The sequence below is a fragment of the Plasmodium gaboni genome, chromosome 14 (assembly GCF_001602025.1).
Source record: "Plasmodium gaboni strain SY75 chromosome 14, whole genome shotgun sequence".
In the NCBI taxonomy this organism is placed as follows: domain Eukaryota; phylum Apicomplexa; class Aconoidasida; order Haemosporida; family Plasmodiidae; genus Plasmodium; species Plasmodium gaboni.
In genome coordinates, this window is record NC_031494.1 from 1,411,618 (window position 1) to 1,436,956 (window position 25,339).

The window sequence follows — 25,339 nt, forward strand, 5'->3', positions numbered from 1 at the left end:
AATGTTTTATATATTATACATAAAATATGTTAAAACATATTAGTACTTCCTATAATTATAATAGTTTTACTACTAATTTTTATTTTTTCCCTTATATGATAATTATATGCTCATTACAGAAAATAAGTAAAATATTTAATTAATACATTGATATATATATATATATATATATATATATATAGTTCGAAATATTACATATAAATGTTTATATAATATGTATTTGTCTATTCTAATTAATAACATTATATTTTATATTACTATGTTTAGTATACTTTCATGTTATATAATTCTTTTTTTTGTACTATATTTTTAATATCACATATAATATATATATATATATAATATGATTATAATGTCTATATGTGTGTGTAAAAATAATAACAGGCATAAAAATATTATTACTATGTAAAGTCATATGAAGGTACTATATATCTTATAATATATTATATTATATATACATTTTGTTTTATCTATTATATTTATGATATTATGAATATAAATATATAAAATATATAATTATATATTAAAATAATAATTAAAATATAATTTCATTTTAAGATAATATGAAAAAAATTTTTTTATAGAAACTTTGAAAAGAAAAATTTTTTCCTTTTTTCCTTTATATAATAAATAAATAATTTTTAATTGTGTGAAAAAAAAAAAAATTAAAATAAATTAAGCAAAAATAGAAAAGGAAAAATTAAAATTATAAGAAATAATAAATCAATAATAAAAAGAAGATAGTAAAAAAAAAGACATGAACATGAAAAGAACCTATAAACTATAAATAATTGTATTATATATATATATTACAAATAATATATGTCTAACTCAATAATTTCGTAATATTAAAATATTTTGCTCAAATTTATATAAATATATATATTATTAAAGTGTTCATAATATATATATATATATATTATCATTTGTCTTTTATGATTTCCTTTTTTTTTTCCTAGGTATATTTATATTGAATTGTGAGTACACATATAAGTCACACAGCTGATAAATAATTTAAAGTTTAATATAAAAAATCATTCTTGAAAAATAATATAATTGTTTAATAAAATATATATAATATAAATTTGTGTGTGTATCTTGTGATATACTTTTTTTTTAAATAAAAAAAAAAAAATAAAAAAAAATAATAACATTATTAAGCATATATACTATTACATTCAACAGACCCATATAACATATATTTATGTCCATAAAATCAATAAGCATCAAAAGAAATATTATATATATTTATACTGAAATATTTGGATAATAGAAATATAAAAAAAATTATTTTTGAACTTCATATATAGTATAAATATATGAAGAAATATAGGAACATAATAGTCTTCCTTTTAATAGATGTACTAGGCATTTATACATTATAGTTCATAGGAAAAAATAAATATAGTAAATACTTTTTACCTATATTATAAAACATATTAATATATATATATATATGTGAAATATTACGTATATTCCTAAATTTTATATAAGGATTATCTATAAAAAAATATATATTTTTTTGTTTCTCCAAGAAAACATTTTAATCTAATCACATTTCAATTTAATTTTACTTATTTTCTGTAATGAGCATATAATTATCATATAAGGGAAAAAATAAAAATTAGTAGTAAAACTATTATAATTATAGGAAGTACTAATATGTTTTAACATATTTTATGTATAATATATAAAACAACATATCAAATCATATGTATTATGTATTATATTATGTATATATATTTCTAATCATGTAGTATTATGTAGGTTTTTTTGTATAATATAGTTGATAAATTATAAAAATACAACTGTATTTAGAAATGAAGTAATAAACACGTATTCGACATATATATATATATATATATATATATAGTATGTTTATAATTTTTTTCATTTTATGATATTAATTATAATATATATATTTTAACTAAATATATATAGTATATACTTTTATATAATTACATTTTAATACATATATTATACATTAGAATTTTTTCCAAGCATATATATTTTATTAGTACATTATAGAATGTTAATATCTACTTTATTTACACATAAATTATTTTCCAAATAAAGACTATCATATAATCTTACATTTTTTATGAGTCTACATATACATCATCTATTCATATTATATTTTAGTTATATAAATATTTTATATCAACAACATTTATAATAAGTATACATCTTTAAGAATATGTAGTATTTTTATTTATATAAAATTTGATAGTCCAATATAAAGTATATATCTTATAATTATTTTATCGTTTATATATTTTAACTAAATATACAGCGTTTCATTATTACAATATATATATATATATATACAATATCGTATAAATTAATATTGTTTTATATTAGTATCTGTTATTTTAAATCCTATATTTATATTTATATTATATACATTTCATATAATGTCTTTTTTTCATATTACTCATATGTGCTTATATTTTTATAAATATAATATTATAGAATTTTTTATATGTATGCCTACCCCATCTTATGATATTTTAATTATATAAGCTTATTTTGGGGAAGTATAATCTATATATAATATGTACCTATAAATGTATGATTTTCATATGATAGATTGAATTTATTAATTTATTTTTTTATTTCATCAATATATAATATACAATATATATCTTTAATAACTACTATATTTTTATATTTATTCATACGTCCTTTATTTTATATTTATAATTATACGTTTATGGTATATTATTTTTAGATAGCATATTAAATTATAAACTAATATTTAAACATATAATTGTGTCTAACAATTTATATGTAAATTTTTTTTGCATATTACATACGTTATTCTTTTAATAAAATCATTTTATTCTCTCTCACTCTCTCTCTCTCTCTCTTTTTTTTTTTTTTTTTTTTTTATTATTTTCCCCTTCTTAATATTATGGAGGACTTCACTAATTACAAGGAAATGAATTCATATCCTGATGGGACATATATAATGCCTAATAAGATGGAAAATATGTATTGCTGCAATTTGGATACCACTCCCAATTTTGATGAAAAATATTACAACACAGAATACGTGCTTCCTAATAATATGTCTATGCCTATGTGGAATAATTACAATTTAAATATTTCTAATTATAATAGTGCTCCACAAATTTCCGAGGAATTAATCCCGAATCAATTATATTCAACAATGGATGATCCTTCTGTAGGAAACACAAATTATGGAACCTTAAATTTAAGATTGTGTAACAAGGACAGGATATTCAATGCAAATAATGAAAGATATGGAAATGTACATGAAAACAATATGATTAGGTATCAACGCTCCGATATGAATAATAATGCTCCAAGGATTAATCGCAGATCAGATTTTCCTAGAAATACTTGTCATGCGAAAAAAAATTTTAAAAAAAATATGCTATATGATAAATATAATAGGACAAGAAGAGAACCCCCATTTAATATGGATATGTATGGAAGAAATCCGAATAGGAATTTTTCCTGTAATTGTTTATATATTTATAGGAAGATTTACAAAAATAGATATGATGTTGTTGAAATGAAACAAGTACATAGCGAATTAATATATCTCATTATCAAATATCTATACTATGAGAGAATATTACCTGAAGCTAATGAAATAAAAAGAAAAATTAATAAATATTTTCCAGATTGTACTATATTGAATAACAACTTCATTAATATTTGTAAAGACGATATACTAGATATATTTCATACAATCAAAAATGACTCACAGGAAAAAGAAGATAAAAAATCAAAAAACTATTACAAAAAAACATATAATAATGAAAATACATGTATTTATATTAAAGGAATTTCCAGAGATTTTTTCATCAATCCTAATGATGATAATGAAAATATATCTTCCTATATTCCATTAATCTTTATTCATATCATTGATAGATTTAGACTTCAATCCAGTAAAATCAAAAAAAAAAAAAAAAAAAAATAGAAAAATATATGTATATTTGAATGACTATATTGTTTGTATATATATATTTTTACATTTAATTAAAGTTGTTTAATATATGTTAAGTTTAATATATGTTAAAAAAATGGAAAAGAAAAAAAAAAAAAATAAATAATGATTTATAAATATATATATATATATATGTATATATTTATTTAAGATTTAAAAAAATTATATTTTTTAGTTATTATTTTTGATACATAATATTTTGAAAAAAGATTTAGCAGTACATATATAATTACACACAAAATTTAATATACTATATATACACATTTGCACTTTTCATATGTTACACGTTTTTACATCAATATATAGTAATTTGTTTTTACCTATGTATTATTTAAAGGAAAAAAAAAAAATAAAAAAATAAATAAAAAACAACTCAACGGTTTTTGTGGTTTTATAATTTTTTTTTTTTTTTTTTTTTTTCATGTACTTACATTATTTGTTGTGTTATATATATATATATGAAATATATCTATGTACATACATATTTAAATATATAGATATATATATATATATATTTCTTATTTTGTTTTTTAGATGATAATAACCACAAAGGAGGAAGATATATCCTAGCGGAGACCTTAAAACACACAGGACCCTATATTTTCAGGACAATGAAATTAGGAAGGATCATACATATATTACAGAAATGCATAGATTTGAATATTTTATCCTATTTTAATAATAACATTATTCCTATATTTACTTCCACATCCATTTCCAAAACCTATGTATCCAGATTGCATGTTAATCAAACACCTGCCTTGAAAAGCCATAAGGAAAATTCAATTAACTTAATAAAAAGTAGGATTAGTTATTTATTATATAGTTTTTCAGAGGATAAAACAAAATCCAAAGGTAGTTCATAAAAAAAAAAAAAAAATAAAATAATCCTTATTATTATAATAATAAATATAATTATTATTTATTAAATATATGAATAAAAATATTTAAAATATAGATGCAAGTACATAAAAATAATATTAATATACTAATGTATTTATATTTTATTTTATATATTTAGGATTTTCCCTTAGCAGATTGCCCTTAATATACAAAAATGTGTACAAGGAAAGTATAAATATCGATCAAATAGGATATTCAAAATTGACGGAATTTATTAACAATGAGATGAGTGATATCTGTTACATTTCTACCCAGCATAAGTTTCAGTGCATATTATTGCCTGTTATGGAAGATGTACAATAAAAAAAAAAAAAAAAAATACATATAATATTTTTATCATATATCTTTATATATATATATATACATTTATATTTAATTTTTCATTTGTATATTTTTGTAGGATCAAAAACACAGAGATAAGAATGCAAAGTTAAGAAAAGAAGAGGAATTAAAGAAATCCTTAGAGTACATCAAAAATTATAGATGGGAACGTTGTATATCCTATTTGCATTATTCTAACCGCTTAAAAGATATGAATATAGAATTTGAATTGGAATATAATTATTGTAACCCTACTTTAGAGAAGTTAAAAAAGGATATGTATTTTTATAGAGAACAGGAGGATAATGAACAAGGAAATATACAAAATGAGAAACCAAATAATAAAACAAATGACATACCTTTATTATTACCTTTGGATGTATTCAATTTACCATCAACTTATGATATGTATGATTCATATTATAAATCATCCACATATTATAGTAAGGACGAAAATGAAGATAAGGCAAAGATTAAATTTCCTGATAATTCGCAAAACAAATATGACATTATGTATGATTTTAAAAAATGCGAAAATACTAACATATCTGTGGAAGAATCAATTAATTTAAATCATATGTATTATAACTTTCCTTCTTCATATTACGTCTTCAACTATTTATTTAACGATTATGTGGAAGATTTAACTGTGGTAGATCCAATAAGAATACAATCAAAAACTTAGAAAATGTACCATAAGAGAGGAAAAATAAATACATAAATAAATATAAAAAAAAATAAAAAAAATAAAAAATAAAAAAAAAAAAAAATAAAAAAAAAATAAATGAATTTGCTTGGGCGTCATAATTAACATATAATTGTATTGTGACTGCTTAAAATGCAAGATGAATTATTTTTTTTCCTAAATTGTTTATTATTTTTATTTGATTTTTTTCTACATTTATACAAAAAAAATAAAATAAAATAAAATAAACAAATATATATATATATATATATATATATATATATATATATATATATATATATAAAATAATAAATAAATAATATTTTTATAATATATTCATATGATGATTTACACAGTGATAATATAAATATATTTACATATGTATTTAAAATTTCAACCAAATAATAAATTGATTTTTTACATTTTTTACATTTTTTACACATAAATATGAATTGATTTTTTACATTTTTTACATATAAATATTAATTTTTTCTTTATCCATTTTTCACATATAAATATAATTATTTATTCATTTTTATTTATTCTATTAACACAAGCATAAGTTATGTAGCTCTTACAGCAACAAGATATAATGAACACAAATTTTTTTTTCCCCCCTAACTATAATATTATTCTATATTATCTTAAAAAAAGAAATACCTATATTGAATGACATATATAATTTTTTTAAATTATAAATAGGATATATATTTAATACAACTATAAATTGTATATTTGTTAATAAACAAAACGATACCCATATGTATAATTTAATTGATACATTAAATAATTTAAATTTTTAAGACATTGATTGCTTCATATTATTTTCGCTTTTCAAGATAATAAAAAAAAGAAAAAAAAAAAAGAAAAAAAAAAAAGAAGAAAAAAAAGGATATGAATAATTATTTTTTCATATCCTTAAAAAGAAGTTTTTTTTTTTTTTTTTTAAAATTAATGAAAAAAAATTTATATCAAATGAAAAAATATATATATATATAATATAATAACATATATACGTATTATAATATATATATTAATACTGTGCTATATTACATATTATATATATATATTTCTTACACATACATAAAAAGAATTAAAAATATAATATTATTTTAATATAAAAAAATATTGTACTACTCTTGTAGAAGTATTATATTAATATAAAATATGAAATTTGGCATGTTAAGTTCATTTAATTCGTTATAAAAAAATATTATATTAATATTTATTATTTGTGGTTTATTATATATAAATATATATATGATATTACATAAAATAAAATGAATACGATAGAATATATTTATTCAAATAATATATATTAATGTTAAAAAAATAATATCATTTATATATATTTTTATTAATTTTTTTAAAATAAAAATACGATTATAAATAATATATATATATATATATATATATATATATAATATATATATATTATACATAGTATTATTTCTTCCTATATATATTATATATATGTATTATATATACATGACATACGTTTAAAAACCAAACATGTATTAAAAAAAAAGGAAAAAAAAAACAATTGAATTTATTTATTTATTTTAATATAATACTCATATTTTTTTTATTTTATTTAAAATTGCTTTTATTAGAAAAAAATAAAAATAAATAAATAAAATAATAATATGTAAAAAAAGAAAATACTAATATATTTATTGAAGGTTTATTTTTTATGAATACATAAAGAAATATATTTTATAAAATACATATTTTTTCAAATTATATTTTTATAAATATATTTTTCAGTAGAATTTTTTTTTTTTTTTTTTATCCTTCTTAAAATAAAAAATATAAATATATAAAAAATTATATATTTATTTATACACTTCTTGAGAAGCTAATATATATATATATATATATATAAAGTTTTATATTAAATCCTGTGTTTAATTTTTTTTTTTTTTTTTTTATAAAAAAACTATAAAATCAAAAATGGCATCATATGTAGGAAGAGAAGCCCCTTATTTCAAAGCTGAAGCAGTTTTTGCAGATAACACATTTGGAGAAGTAAATTTACATGATTTTATTGGAAAGAAATATGTATTATTATATTTTTATCCACTAGATTTTACGTTTGTATGTCCATCTGAAATCATTGCATTAGATAAGGCTCTTGATTCATTTAAAGAAAGGAATGTTGAATTAATAGGATGTAGTGTAGATAGTAAATATACTCATTTGGCATGGAAAAAAACACCATTAGCTAAAGGAGGTATAGGAAATATCCAACATACATTAATATCTGATATTACTAAAAGTATATCTAGAAGTTATAATGTGTTGTTTGGTGATAGTGTATCCTTAAGAGCATTTGTATTAATTGACAAGCAAGGTGTTGTTCAACATTTACTTGTTAATAATTTAGCAATTGGTAGATCAGTTGAAGAAGTTTTAAGAATTATTGATGCGGTACAACACCATGAACAACATGGAGATGTCTGCCCAGCTAACTGGAAAAAAGGAAAGGTAGCCATGAAACCATCAGAAGAAGGTGTTAGTGAATATTTATCCAAGTTATAAAATTACAAGGACAAAAAATTAAAATATATTACACACAAAAGGGAAAAATAAGAAAAAATAAAATATATTCATTATGTTATGCAAAATATATATATATATATATATATGTATGTGTTTTTATTCCATTTAATGTTCGCCAATATACTTTATGTGACGATACATACAAATATATAATATATATACAAGATACGTAGTGTAGTTCTTTTACTTATATTTATACATACACATAATATAATAATTATACCAATTGTTATTTTATTTTATTTTTCTTTATTTTTATTTTTTTTTCCTCAACACTAAAAATCCATTACATATTATTCATATATTTTTGTAAACTAAGTATTTAAAAAAGTAAATAAAATAATAATAATAAAATAGTAATATAAGGTTACTTTATTTGCACCTTTTTTTTTTTTTTTTTTATTTTATTTTATTTTTTTCCTTTTTGGAAATTAGCATATATATATTTTATATGCTTAACATATGAGACTTAGTAATAAGAACCAGGAATAAAATCATAAACAAAATATAAGTTTAATATAAGAATGAAATAATATACGCACAAAGAAAAAATGTAAAACTTATTTTACAAATTTGTTTTTGTAATGTAATGTGCATATATATATATATGTAATATTATATATATATTATATTTATATACATAGTGATATATAATATATATAAATATATTTTTTTTTTTTTTTTTGCAACCTAATAAAAATATATGATATTCATATATTAGTTATATTATATTATATATATATATATATATATATATGCATAAATGTATTTTTTTCCTTTATTATATATAATATATATACAAATCTTATTTTGAGAAGAACATATATTATTTACAAAATTATCATGTTTATTTATTTATTCGTCAAAACCTTGTGTACAATTTGTATTGTAAAAAGTATTAAAAATAAAAGAATAAAATAATAATACACTAATATTATCTTTTGATCATAATATATATATTATATATATAATACATATTTGTAATAATATTATTTATATTTATGATAATACATATATATAAGCACTAAGATTAAAAAAAATAATAATAATAAAAAAAAGAGTTACTATTAAAAAAAATAACAAGTAAACTTTTTTGTTAATATTAAATATATGATATGATTTAAAATATAAGGAAAATATTCTGTATTTCCATTTTTTTTTTTTTTTTTTTTGGTATTATTGCAAATATCTTTATATATATATATATATATATATATATATATTTAGAACAATATATTTTTTAAAATGATAATATACACATATTAATAATATAATTTTTAAAGGGAAGGAAGAGTTTTATTTTTTTCTTTTACAAATATAAAATAAAAACAAAACTTTTAGATATAAATTGCATATATGATAATTGAACCACTATACGTACGTACACACATACATATATATATATTGAATCGAAACGTTAACTTACATATATAAATTATTATAATAAAATAGGAGAGCTTATTTTTCTCCATTTCATATTTTGAATATATGGATAAACACTTTTAAATTTTTAATTTATTTTATTATATTTAAATTTTTTTTTTTTTTTTTTTTTTTTTTTGTTTTGTTTTGTTTTAAAAATGTGTAAGAATATATATGTCTATATTATTTTAATATTAAAATTATTCATTGTCCTAGCTAACAAAGGTGACAATAGTACTTGTAATCCATCTGTTAAAATATCATGTGCTCACAATTGTTGTAAGAATAAATTATCATTTATGTATAATTGTTGGAAACACTATGATAAATATAGTAATATAATAAAAGAGAATTTACAAAAAGAAGAAGATACAGTTGTTCAATTACAAGATAATGATAATATTGATATTGTCGAACATGCTGAAGCTATGCCAATGTCCTTTCAATTGACTACACACACAATTATTTTATTTAATAAATGGGAAACAAAAACGGTAATAAGAAAATATATGTAAATAAAAAATTGGAGTTATAGGTGGTATTATAATGCATATGTATTTTTTTTTATTTATTTATATATATAATATCTTCTATTTATAAGATGATGTATTATATAATTATATTTAAATATATATATATATATATATATATATATATATATATATATATATGTTTTTTTATTTTATTATTTTTTTTTTTATGTAGGCCCTCTCTTACTATATATCGTTGGTTTTATGTTTCTTCTTTGGTATAATATCAGTAGGACTTAAAGTCGTCAGATTAAATGTTGAACATTCCTTACCAAAGACGAATGATACAAATATATTTAAGAGCTTAGTTTTATTAAAAAATAATTCCTATAGAATGTTATTATCATTCGTAATATATTCATGGGATTATTTACTTATGCTTATAGTTATGACATTTAATGTTGGTTTATTTGTAGCTGTTGTTTTAGGTTTATCATTTGGATTTTTAATATTTGGAAATAAATTTGTATCATCCAAAAAATGCTCATCAGATGATTTAGATGTTCATAAAGATTTTACTGCTGACCCCGCTTGTTGTGGATGTTAATATGTATATAACAAAAATGTTATATATAATATATATATATATATATTTGAAAAATGATACATAAATATATATATTATAATTCTTTTCAGTAAGCAATAATAATAGACATTTAATGAGGATACAAGAAAAACATGTGACATATAAAAATATATATATTTATATATATTTATTTATATTTATATATTTTGGTATTTTCAAAAAAAAAAAATAAAAATAAAAAAAAGATATTATTTTCCTTTTTAATTATACGTATATAAAATATTTTAATATGTAATCAAATAATATATAGTGAAAAATTATAAATATATATACATGTGGCTAAAATGTTGTTATTTTACAAGTTGTATTTTTAATCCTAATTACTATTATTTTTTTAGTTGTTATATATTTTTTTTTTTTTTTAAGCCGAACAAAATTATACATATAAAATATACTAATACATATATATTAATATATAAAAATATATATTGTATATATTTATATTTATATGTTATTTTATTTTTACATATTTTTTAAAAATATAAATATTACATACTGTGTACATAAAATTATAATAACACCTTTATATTATTTTTATTTGTTTTATGATCATATAATATATGAATACATTCATGCTTTAATATACATATATTTTTAAAATGATATAGTTTAATTTAAAAAAAAAAATAAAAACTATATAAAAAAAAATAAAAACATAAAAGAAAAATATAAATAAATAGATTATACATATAGATATATAAATATTTATTATTTTGAAGTAATAATAAAATATTAAAAAAATATATTTCTTTTAGTACTAAATTATATTATATATATATATATATATATACAAATATATATGAACCTTTTAAAAATAATATACGTATAAAGAATAAAATAGAAATATTTTTATAAAAGAAAAAAAAATGCCACGTTTTTATTAAGTACAAGAGAAGGAAAGATATATTAAGCCACTCTGACCATATTATAATTTAGAAATTATAAAGATTTTGCGGTTTTAAATAATATTTATAATAAAGTGTCGTTTTATATTATATATATATATATATATATATATATGTATATTATTTCATTGTGAAATGTGATAGTGAGAAAAAATAAATACTTTTTAAATTTAAGTAAAAAGTTATTTTTTGAGATAATGTAAAATTATAAAACATTAATGATAAATTATTACAAATAAATAAACATATATATATATATATATATATATATTTCATTATTTATATTTATAGAAGGCATGAATTTTTATCCTTTTGTAATATATAATCGTGATATAAAATTAATTTATAAACATTATGTATATTTGTTTAATCTAATTAAGCACCCTTAATATTACCACAAAATAATCATATACATACTGAATTTAAACGCATAATTATAGTTTTGTCATATATTTTTTTATAGAAAAATATATAATGTCTTGGCTTTTTGCTAAAAGTCCACATAGACAATGAAAAAAAAAAAAAAAAAAAAAAAAAAAAGAAATAATAATAAATTAATTTAATATAAATAAATAGGTACACAAGTTATGTGTAAAAATAATTAATACAGTATTTAGGGTAATAATATATAAAAATAAGACATGAAGGAAAGAATAAATGAAAAGTTTAAAATAAATTCATATCAAGATTATTCTGAGAAAAATAAGGAATGGAATATTGACGATGCAATTAATTATATAAAAAAAAACGCCTTTTTTAAAAAATATAAAGATATAGATGATGCTAATAATATATGTGATATTAATGAAGATGATAATATATATGATGATGACAAGTTCTATAAAAATTTCGAGAGCATCCTAATAGAAGAGAAAAAATATTTAAAGAAGTTGTTGAGAGAAAACCGATGGAATGATAATATATTAAAAGAATATATGGATGGAAAAGTTTTAGAGAATGAAGAAAATGAAGAATCTGGTTTAATGTTTGTTTATAATACATGTTATAATATATTAAACAGTAAAAATGACTTAACTGATATTAATAATAAAGATAGTAATGTGAATAATTCTAAATATAACGAGGGTTATATTATTATAAATAAGAATAATAATATGAAGAAGATTTATATAAATGAAATAAATGAATTACTAATTGAAATAATATATATAACTTTAACAAGAGAGAATTTAGAAAATAGTTTAGTAGATTTGTTAGGAGATCGTTTTTTAGATTTTATAATACAAATTATAAAAAATAAAGAACAAATAGAAAAAGATATCAAATTATTAAGTAAACAAATAGTTATAAAAGAAAATACGTTAGTATCTAATTTTTTTATAACTAATAAAAGTTCTAAGAAAATAAAAAATCAACAAATTTTATATAAAAAAGAAAACTTAGAAAAAATAATTGATCATTTCTTATATTTGTTAAGAGATGATTCATATAACCAGATGAAAAAAATTTATATACCAAATGATCAAGATAAATTAGAAGAAATACATGTACCAAAAAATACGGTTTATTCATATACAGACAATATTACAAAGGTCAGAATAAGTAGATTAGAAAATTTACAATTTGATAAAAAGGAATTGGTTTCAGTAAATGTTTTACCCTTTTGGCATAAATATATATTTGATTTTGAATATTTTAATTATGTACAATCGAAAGTATTTAATTCTGCTTTCAGAAGTAATAAAAATTTGTTAGTATGTGCTCCTACAGGCTGTGGAAAGACAAATATAGCCTTATTAGTTATTTTACAGCAAATTATTTTATTCTGTGAACAAAATAAAATTAATTTGGAAAAAATTGTTAAATCGTATTTGATAAAAAATGGATTATCATCATATGATGAGGATATGAAGAAAAGAAATGATGACAATGAAAATACTAAGGATGAACTAAATAGTTATGGGTATAATGAATCTAATAAATACCTTGACAATAATAATAATAATAATAATAATAGTGATAATGATAATAATAATAATAGTGATAATAATAATAGTGATGAGGATCTTATCCATTTAAGTGATAATGGTGACAAACATTTTGATGATGACGATGATAATAATAATGATTTTGATGATGATGATGGTGATGATAATGTTGAAAATTATTGTGGATATATAAATTCTAAAGAATTTAAAATAATTTATATTGCACCTATGAAATCATTAGTATTTGAAATAACAAATTTGTTCAGAAAAAAATTAAAAATATTTAATTTGAATGTATGTGAATATACAAAAGAATATAGTTTAAGTTCAAAAGAACTTGAACAAGTACATATAATAGTAACAGTACCAGAGAAACTAGATATTCTTTTACGAAATAGTAATTATTCCACAACAGTATCTGATGAATCCTTAATTAAATATATAAAATGTTTAATATTAGATGAAGTACATTTATTAAATACAGATAGAGGTGATGTTATTGAAACTATTGTTTCTCGATTTTTACAATATTCAGAAACATCACAATCGATTAGAAGAATAATGGCTATGTCAGCTACGTTACCTAATTATAAGGATGTACGTGATTTTTTAAAAGTTGAAAATGATATGTGTTATTATTTTAGTGAAAAATATCGATCAATTCAATTAGATAAAACATTATATGGAATACATGAAGAAAATAATAATAAATTATATATGGCTAAAAATATATATACATATAATGAAATAATAAATAGTCTTAAAAAAGATAAACAATGTATTATATTTGTATGTTCTAGAAATGAGACAAATAAAACTATCGAATTTTTAATTAATCATGCATTAAAAAATAATGAAATAGATTATTTTGTAAATAACATATATACAGATAATGATATTAAAAAGAAGATTAAGAAATCAAATAATCTTTATATTAAACAATTTTATGAATATGGATGTACTATTCATCATGCTGGTATGAGTAGATCAGATAAGATATTGGTAGAAAGTTTATTTAAAAAAAAAGTTTTTAATGTATTATGTTGTACTTCAACACTTGCATGGGGTGTTAATCTACCTGTACATACTGTAATAATTAAAGGAACTAATTATTTTTCATCAGAAAGTGGTAAATTAGAAGATATGGATATATTAGATATAAATCAAATATTTGGTAGATGTGGTAGACCACAATATGAAAGTCATGGTCATGCTATTTTAATAACAGAAAGAACCAAGTTATATAAATATATTAAATTATTAACAAATAATACTATTATTGAATCTAATTTTTTAAAAAATATAGAGAATCATTTAAATGCAGAAATAAGTATAGGAACAATAAAAAATATTGAAGATGGAATAAAATGGTTAGAATATACTTATTTGTTTATACGTATGAAAAAGAATCCTTATTTATATGATGCAGATATAAATAATGATTTAAATTTATATAATAAAAGAAAAGAAATTATAATGAAAGCAATTCAAAATTTAAGTGAAAATAAGTTAGTTAGAAGAGTACTTCTAACAAATGATTTTATTGGTACATTCTATGGTCAAATAGCTGCTAAATATTATGTAGATTATAAAACTATTGGAATGTTTGCAGAAAATATTCAGAATAATAATTATATAGAAATTATTCAAGTAATTAGTAAAGCAAAAGAATTTGAAAATATACAGATTAGAAATGAAGATATGAAAGATTTTCTTTATTTAAAAGAGAAATGTGATATAAAAGAAGAATATGATGAATCTAAAAATATGACATTACGTATATTAATTGAAGTATATTTAAGAAGATTACAAATAAATAATTTTTCTATAATTTGTGAAATAAATTACATTGTACAGAATATTATAAGAATATTATATGCATATTATGATATATGTTTAAATATTCTAAAGAATATATCTAATTTAATAATGAATACACATAATCTTATTGTGGCTATTTTGAGAAGGTTACCAATTAATTGTGGAATCTTTAGACATTTCTGTTACAAAAATGAAATGTTAGAAAAAAATAAAAAAGCCATTGTTACAAATAAGGATAGATTAAAGAATATAAAAAAGGATAATGACGAATATGATAAAAAAAATAATATATCAGATAGAAATGTTGGAGTACATTTAATTGATATAAATGAAGATAATGAATATAATAATACATATAATAATCATAGTAATAATAATAGAAGGAATCAAAATTATACTGTATATTTAAAAGAAGCAGCAGTTAATATTTTAGAAAAGAAAAATTTAACTTATGAGTCAATAGAAAATCTTAGTAAAAAGGAATTATTATTTTTTATGAGAAATGAAATATATACTAATCAAATTTTATATTATAGAAATATTATACCAAATTTATATATTGATGGTTATATTCAACCTATAACACAAACTATAATGAAAATTAATTTAAATGTAAAATTAACAAATACTATATGGTCAGATCAATGGAATGATATAATAGAAAATTTTCATATTTTTCTATTAAATACATTAAACAATGATATTTTATATTTCCAAAAATTTTCAATACATAAAAAAGATAGGAAAAAAATACATGACATATCTTTTGAATTTCCATTATCTAATCAAATACCACCTCAAATTACAGTTCAGTTCTTATCAATGAATTGGTGTAATTTATCATTTATTCATATTTTTAATACTAACAATTTATTTATTAATCAGAAAATAAATGTATTTTCTGAAATTTTACCATTGACACCTTTGTCAACTAATATATTGAACGTTCCAAACTATATAAAATTTTTTTCCTTTAAATATTTTAATCCTATTCAAACGCAGATGTTCCACGCAACATTTCATACGGACGAAAACATATTATTGGGTGCCCCAACGGGTAAAATAAAATAAATAAAAAGAAAGAAAAAGAAAAGAGGATATTATAATATATATTATATATATATATATATATATATATATATATATATATAATATATATATGTTTATTTTTATTTATTTTTTTAAACGTTTATATTATTCATTTATATTTCATTGTTCATAATTTTTTTTTGTTTATTAGGTAGTGGAAAAACAGTTATTGGAGAGCTGTGTATTTTAAGAAACCTATTAAGGTGCGAAGATCAAAAATCAGTTTATATTTGTCCAATGAAAGCTATAGTAAACGAAAGATATAAAAGCTGGAAACCCAAGTTTAAAAGTTTATTTAATAAAAATGTAATTGAATTAACTGGTGATAAGAATGAGAATAAAGAAAATATTGCTGAGAGTAATATAATTATATGTACTCCTGAAAAATTAGATGTAATAACAAGAAATTGGAAAAATAAAAAGTTTGTTAAAAATATGAATTTAATAATATTTGATGAAATACATTTATTAGGACAAGAAAATCGAGGAGGTGTTATTGAAATATTAGTTAATAGATTTAAAAATATGCAAAATGAATTAAATAAGAAAATAAGATTAATTGGTTTAACAACAGTTATAACAAGTGTTGATGATTTAATTTTATGGCTAGATGTAAAAGAAAATTATCTTTTTAATTTCCCTTCATCATGTCGTATAGTACCATGTAAAACACATATTTTAGGGTTCCCACAAAAGGCATATTGTAATAGAATGTCAGTTATGAATAAAAATGTTTTTGATTCTATAAATCAATATGCTCAAACAAAAAATGTGCTAATTTTTGTTTCGTCAAGAAGACAAACAAGACTTACAGCTTATGATATTATATCGCTAAATCTGAGTTCTCATAATTTGAATTTTCTTCATGTGGGTAATTTATTAAATGATAAAAATCACATAGATTTTTTACTGAACACACAAAAGAAGAATAAAAAAAATAAAATTAATAATAAAGATATTATGAATGAAGGTGATAATAATATAGGAGAAAATATAAAAACGTTTGAATATATGGAACATAAAAGGAATATGAATAGAAATGATAATATTATTTCTTATAACAATATGTCTTATTATAAAAAGAGTAGTGTAACGAATGAAGAATATATAAATCAATATAATAATTATGATGATAATAATATAGGTTTTTTTGGATATATGAAAAAAAAAACATTAGGTAATGATAAAATTAAAAAGGAGTACAAACATTATAATAATGATGATGACAATAGTGATAATAAAATACATAATAATGATGATAATAATAATTTTGGTGATAATGAAATCTATGATTATAACTTAATATTTAATAATAATAAATTATCAGAAGAAGAAAAAAAAAATGTTGCAAATATATTATTTCAAAATTATTTAAATTTGATTGAAAATGAACATTTAAAAGAAGTTTTGAAATATGGAATAGGTATACATCATGCAGGTTTAAATGAAAATGATAAAAGTATTGTCGAATATTTATTTTTAAATAAAATAATACAAATATTAATATGTACATCAACCCTAGCATGGGGTATTAACTTACCAGCTTATTTAGTAATAATTAAAGGGAATGAGTTTTATGATGCAAAAACTAAAAAATATAAAGATATTCCATATACTGATTTATTACAAATGATTGGAAGAGCAGGAAGACCCCAATTTGATGATAAAGCATTAGCAATATTATTAGTTCAAGAAAAACGTAAAAATGCGATTAAAAATTTTTTATATCATCCTATGAATATTGAATCAAATATTATGGAAAACTTTAATGAACATATAAATGCTGAAATATGTTCAAAAGTTATAAATAATAAAGAAGATATTTTTAATTATTTAACCAAATCTTATTATTTTAAAAGATTATTTTCAAACCCATCTTATTATATAAAAGAAGTACAATATGTGCAATTCTTTGAAAATAGTAAATTATCAACACATGCAAAAAAAATTATATACGATCATTTAAATGATGTAATAGAAAACGGTATTAAATTTTTAGTTCAAAATAAATGTCTAGAGGTTGTACAAGAAAATTATATTCTCAATTATTATCCTACACCTTTAGGTCATATAGCATCAATGTATTATATTAAATGTGAAACGGTTTATTTTTTTTATACCTCTATAAAAGATGGAAAGAAAAAGAAAAATAATAAAATGAATAATATGAATAGTACAAATGACGATGATAACACAGTAAATTATATTGATAGTAGTATAAATCATGATGATAATACAATGAATCATGTTGATAATTTAAATGATGGGGCTATCAAAGTGAATAATATGGATAATACAAATGGTAATAATATAAATGATAGGGATAATATGAACGATGATAATAACAATATAAATAGTAATATAGATAAATTAAATGATAATATGGAGAATGATTTTTTCACTTTAAAAAATGATTCTCTCGAATTTTATGACATATTTGAATTAGTTGCACAAGCAAAAGAATTTGATGATATACCATTAAGACATAATGAAGATAAATATAATGTGAAATTAAGAAATCAAATACCTTTGGATATAGATATGAATATGCCCAATGTAAAAACATATCTTTTATTATTATCACGTTTTTATGAATGTACATATGAAACGGTTGATTATCATATTGATTTAAAATTAGTAATGGATCAGATAGCTAGAGTTATTAATGCTTTTATTGATATCTGTTTATTATTTCGTAATTATAATTATATAAAAAAGTTAATTTTAATATTTAATTGTATAAATCAAAAAGTAAAGCCAAATACAAATTCTTTATATATTATTAAAGATATAACCGAATATCAAATATATAAATTAAAACAATTAGATATATATAATATTAACCAATTAATTAAATGCGATAAGTCTTATTTATATTCTTTAAATATATTTGATATAACACAAATAAATTTTATTTTACAATTGCCTGTCTTTAATATGAATGTCAAATTATTTTATAAAGACATTCATTCAGAAAGTGAACAAATATATGAAAATGAAGAGAAAATTAGGAATACAACAAATTCGTATATAAATATACCATGCAATCAACATTTTAGGAGTCAAAATAAATATGCTTTTAAAATTAATTCACATTATTCAAATGAAATAGTTATAAAGATTTTTTTCAATTTCCTCAACAGAACAGGAAAAGAAGCATCGTCTCAAAATGTTCAATGGTAAAGAAAAAAAAAAAAAAAAGGAACCAACTAAATAATAAATAAATAAATAAATATATATATATATATATATATATATATATATATGAGCTAATTTGTAAATATACCCTCATTCTTTTTTTATTTTTGATATATTATATTTTTCATAGGTTTGCTATTCTTCATGATACAGAACAAGATGAATCTATATCAATTAAACGATTCAATAATAACAACTTAAAAAAAGTATCAGTCATATCATTCACGTAAGTTATATATATATGTATAATTTTTTTTGAAGCTCTACATTTTTTATAGGGAAAAATTATATATGTAATTATTGTCCACATAATAATAAATATTTATTTTATACACATTATTTTATTTCATTTTATTATTATTTTTTTTTTTTTATTAAATAGATTAGAGGATATGGAACAGGGGAAATATAATTTCGTAGTATATATTCATAATGATACCTATTATGGAATAGAGCATGAAGTGAGATAAAAAAAAAATAATAATATACACACACACACACATTCACTCACGCAAAGAAGAAAATATTAAATAAAAATATATTTTTATATATGACATTTTATACTTTTATAATTTATATTCCTTAATTTTTCTCATTTTCAGGCACATATAGAACTCTGTATTGAATAATAAAAAAAAAAAAAATCAAAAAAAATCAAAAAAAAATAAAAAAAAAATTAAAAGAACTTCATCATATAATTTCATTTCATTTTAATAAGATGGAATTAAATTGGAGGGAAGATTTTGAACAAATAGAAATAACAATAAATAAAGAAAAGGATGAAGGAAAAAAAGCATTTTATAATTTTTTTAATTCTGGTGATTTTTTTTTTGTTGAGAATTATGATTATTTTGAATTATGTAATACCCAAGACATATTAATAACAGAAGCTTATATAAAAATAGTTGATAAAAATGATGCTATAAATATAGATTTATATGATAGGATAAGTATAAAAAAGGGTGATATAAAAATACGGAAGAACAAAAAAATATTAATTTTAAATTTAAAAAAAAAAGAAAAGAAATTGTGGGGTTATTTACATTTTTTCTCTATATTTGTTATTTATAAAAATGAAGTATGTCCAAATTTATTAAAATGTTCAAAGGAAGAAAAAAATAATATCATGTCAAAAGAACATATATTTAAAGCATTTATGAATAAAAGAAGGATGGATAGTTTAGAACATTTGAAAATAATGATGAAAAAAGAGAAAAGTTTGAATAAAGAATTTTTAAAGAAGTTAGAAGATGAAGCACAAAAAATTCAATGTAAATTGGAAGAGGTAAAACATGAACAATTTAAAATTCAAAAGGAGAATATTAAAAAGAGGGCTATCGATTTTATATATGATGATAAAACAGAAGGATGGAAGGATGAAAATGATATATCTAATAATAAGGATGATATATACAATAAAAATCACATACCAATAGATAATAATAATAATAATAATAATAATAATAATAATAGTAATAATAATAGTAATAATAATAATAATAGTAATTATAATCAAGAGTGTGAAAATAATTTACATAATAATAATGAAAGTGATATAAATAAAAATAAAATAATATTTTATAAGAATAATATAAAAAATGAAAAACCAGTTATTGGAAATAATCATAATGAAAAGAAAGTTATAGAATTAAAATTTACACAATTAAAAAAAAACGAACTTCCTGCAAGAGAATCTAGGAATTTAAAAAAATCCTTATCTAATTATTCATCGACGAAAAACTTTTTTTTAATTATACTAATTGAAAAGGCAAAAAAAATGTTTTTTAAAAATTTGGATTTTAAAAGTTCTTTAGAAGTATTAAAATCGATAACTGAATGTATTTCGAAGGGTATGCATATAAATATTATAAGACATGTATATGTATATTTATACAACATTAATATATATATATATATATATATATATATATATATATTTATATATTTTTATATTTTTATATTTTTATATATTTTTATTATTCCATTAATATTATAGGAAACAAATTAATAAAAGAGGAGCATATTAAAGTATCAGCTAACATTTCCTTATTATACCTATTAACAAACAACCTAGATAAATGTATTGAAGAATGTGACAAATGCATAGACCTAATAAATGAAGAAATCAAAACATATAATGTTGAACATAAACATTGTGAATTTATTCATAAAGAAGAAAATATATTAAAAATTTTTAATTCATTAGAAGAAATAAAATCTCAAAATTATATCAAATATCTTTATATTATATATGTAATGGTTATATTAAGAAAAATATATGCTAGCATTAAGAAGAAGGGAAAATGGATTGATGTTGAAAGGAGTTTTATTTCTATTCAGAAGATTCAAGAACATTTACCATCTCCTATTTATAAAAGTATAAAACTGGAAATGAATAATATTAAATTTTTTGAAGTAATAAAGGATTATCTTCTTCATAAAAATGTTTTAAGTAATAACAAATATGGATATAATTATATATATATATATATATATATATATATATATATATATTTATATTTATATATTTACATATATACATATATTTTTATGTATATTATTTCTTCCCCTCATCATTTAGACATCAAAGATATCAAAAATAATTTATATACCTTAAATTTTGAGATATCAAAGAATAAAGATATTGATGATATTTTCCCACTTAACGTATATATAACATTGAAAAGATCATATTATTTAAAAAATTTAAATTTATTTTATAAAAATGTTATAAACATATTTTTGTGCTTATATAATATTTTATATAGACAAAATAAAATATATAGTTTTTTAAATAATATAGAATCTTTGAATTTATCCAAATTTTTATTGGATATATATATCTTAATTATGTTGTTAAAAAATGAAAGTGTATTTTACGAAAAAATTATAGAAATAGAAAAATGTAAAAATTATATTGAAAATATAAATGTTACCAATGAAATATTAAAAATATTATTAAGTTATATAAGTGAAGATTCACAAAATGAATTCAATTTTGTAGTACAAAATATTCATTTTTTAAAACGTCTTATATATAATACTAATATTAATGAGAATGATAAAAATGTAAATAAAAGAATATTAGATATTTCAGAAAAAACAAAATATTTAAATATAATTAATTTATCTTTTTCAGATATGTTATTAAAATATATGGATGTATTAAGAAAACAGAAAAAAAATGGAATTCAAAAAGAAATATTTGCAAAAGATATTATTTGCTCAGAACAAAATATAGTACTTAATGATATGAGTATAGAATTCTTTTCAAATAATGAATACTATAAAAATATAAAAGAAAATTGTGAACTTTTAAAATTAAAAATTACTTTCCAAATAATAAAGACAATGATTTATGTTTTTAATTTAATACAAAAGATTTATAAGAATAAAGACAAGGAAAAAATATATTTAAGAAATATGATAAGTATTTTGTTATTAGATCTTTCATATTCAATTAGTAATTTAAATGATACCTCTTATATATTAAATTATGAAAATTTAATAATTTCTCATTTATTTTTATATTTCTGTTTTTCATTTTTATATAACTTTAAATATAATGAATTTATTATTGATATATATAAGAAATCACAGAGTTCACAAACTTCTAACAATTTTATGTCTATAGAAAATATTAAAAACGAAATAACAAAGAAAAAAAAAAAATCCATAATTAAGGATATGTTGAATCAAGATATTCTTTTGAATAATTTTTATGCTGATTATAAAAATTATATGCAAAAGAGAAAAAGGGAGAAACAAATGAGTAGTCACCATTCTATGTTAAGAGATAACTATATCAATTTAATGATAGGCAAGATATGTTATTTAATTAAGAAAATAAAAAATATAAAACATAATAATATGAAGATGAATATATGTAGTAATCATAATATTAGTAATTGTGTAATGCTTTTTGTTCTTATTAAGAATATATATTCAAATGATATTTCTTTTAGCAGCCCTTATTTTATGAAGGATAAAATTTATTACATGTTATGTATTCAATACAATTTGATATTATTAAATAAAAATTATAAGTCCTCAGAAAGTATTAATTTTAGTTATGTAACGTTAATAAAACAAAATTTTAACCATTCTTTATTTCTTAACAGTGATATACAAAATATGTCACACTTATGTTTTACAACTGATAATATGACTATAATAAATAATGAATACATGAACAAATATTTTAATTATTTTACTAATGATACAATCATATTTAATAATATTGAGAGAAATTATTTTTTAAAACATGTGTCAAATAACAATGTTGAAAAGTTGTTGTACCTATATATTCAATGTGTTGTATGGAAACATAAAAAGATAAAAATATTTAGCAATATAAATATTTGTTTATTAAAACTTAAGGCTAACCAAAATATTTTGATAAAATTTCGTAATATGGTTAGTTTATATATTAATTCATAAAATGAATTTTTTTTTTTTTTTTTGTCTTTAAAATAAAACCATAATTAAGAAATATATATATATATATATATATAATATTTTTTTTCATTTTTTAGATAATAAAGTATATGGAAAATCTCTTAATCGATTTTCACATTTTATGCTTTGTTTTACATTTGAAGAAGCTAAATTTCGGTTTTTATTTTTTTGATCATAATAGTGGTATACCAACAGGTACTTCATTTAAAATATTATATATATATATATATATATATATATATATATATATTTATATACATATTTGTGTTCTCTTTTTTTTTTTTTTTTTTTTTTTTTTTGTTCTTTGAAAGACCTTGATCAAATCCTCTTACCTGTTAAAGAATTGAAAAAAATATTTTTTAAGAACAAATTGGAATATCAAAATATTGTTAAATATTATTTCATTAAGTTCTTAAAAATTAAAATAGAGTTATTAAGTAATTTATGTGGTTAAATGTTTATATAAATTAATAAAAAAAGGCTTGTTATATATATATATATATATATATATATATATATATATATTAAGTATAATATATTTTTTTATAATTTTTGTGAAATATAAGAAAATTAAGAAATATTATAATATATATATTATATATATATATATATACTAAAGGAAATGGTTAAATAAATAAATATATGAAACATTTATATATTTATATATATAATATTATATTATAAGTTTTAAAATAAAAATTAATACCAAGTTATATAATATATATAATATATATTATATATTTATTATATAGGCTGAACAGAACCATATAAAATTCTTATTATCTTTATGATATATTATTATATATATATGTATAATATTATTTAATTTTATATTTTTATATTTTTTTTTTTTTTTATTTTTATATACCTTTGCAAAAAAAAAAAAAAAAATAATATAAAATAATCGGAATTTTCTTTCCATAAAAAA

The 25,339-nt window shown here is 18.3% G+C and overlaps 5 protein-coding genes across 5 annotated transcripts; all 5 read left to right on the forward strand.

Annotated features, from left to right (window-relative positions):
- Positions 1 to 2,914: 2,914 nt before the first annotated feature.
- Positions 2,915 to 5,891, forward strand: PGSY75_1438800 (hypothetical protein; the record flags this gene model as incomplete). The annotated part of the gene is made up of 4 exons (XM_018788076.1): positions 2,915 to 3,923; positions 4,517 to 4,837; positions 5,004 to 5,179; positions 5,286 to 5,891. The coding sequence occupies 4 exons, from the start codon at positions 2,915 to 2,917 to the stop codon at positions 5,889 to 5,891; spliced, it is 2,112 nt and encodes a 703-aa protein (XP_018639448.1).
- Positions 5,892 to 7,844: 1,953 nt separating this feature from the next.
- Positions 7,845 to 8,432, forward strand: PGSY75_1438900 (thioredoxin peroxidase 1; the record flags this gene model as incomplete). The annotated part of the gene is made up of 1 exon (XM_018788077.1): positions 7,845 to 8,432. The coding sequence occupies one exon, from the start codon at positions 7,845 to 7,847 to the stop codon at positions 8,430 to 8,432; it is 588 nt and encodes a 195-aa protein (XP_018639449.1).
- Positions 8,433 to 10,033: 1,601 nt separating this feature from the next.
- Positions 10,034 to 10,952, forward strand: PGSY75_1439000 (copper transporter; the record flags this gene model as incomplete). The annotated part of the gene is made up of 2 exons (XM_018788078.1): positions 10,034 to 10,369; positions 10,581 to 10,952. 2 exons carry the CDS (start codon positions 10,034 to 10,036, stop codon positions 10,950 to 10,952), a joined length of 708 nt encoding a protein of 235 aa, XP_018639450.1.
- A 1,585-nt stretch (positions 10,953 to 12,537) lies between these two features.
- PGSY75_1439100 (putative DEAD/DEAH box helicase) lies at positions 12,538 to 20,582 on the forward strand (the record flags this gene model as incomplete). The annotated part of the gene is made up of 5 exons (XM_018788079.1): positions 12,538 to 16,723; positions 16,907 to 19,934; positions 20,084 to 20,179; positions 20,336 to 20,414; positions 20,556 to 20,582. The coding sequence occupies 5 exons, from the start codon at positions 12,538 to 12,540 to the stop codon at positions 20,580 to 20,582; spliced, it is 7,416 nt and encodes a 2,471-aa protein (XP_018639451.1).
- Positions 20,583 to 20,671: 89 nt separating this feature from the next.
- Positions 20,672 to 24,865, forward strand: PGSY75_1439200 (hypothetical protein; the record flags this gene model as incomplete). Its single annotated transcript, XM_018788080.1, has 5 exons — positions 20,672 to 21,803; positions 21,950 to 22,405; positions 22,535 to 24,369; positions 24,489 to 24,606; positions 24,723 to 24,865. 5 exons carry the CDS (start codon positions 20,672 to 20,674, stop codon positions 24,863 to 24,865), a joined length of 3,684 nt encoding a protein of 1,227 aa, XP_018639452.1.
- Between the last annotated feature and the right edge of the window lie 474 nt (positions 24,866 to 25,339).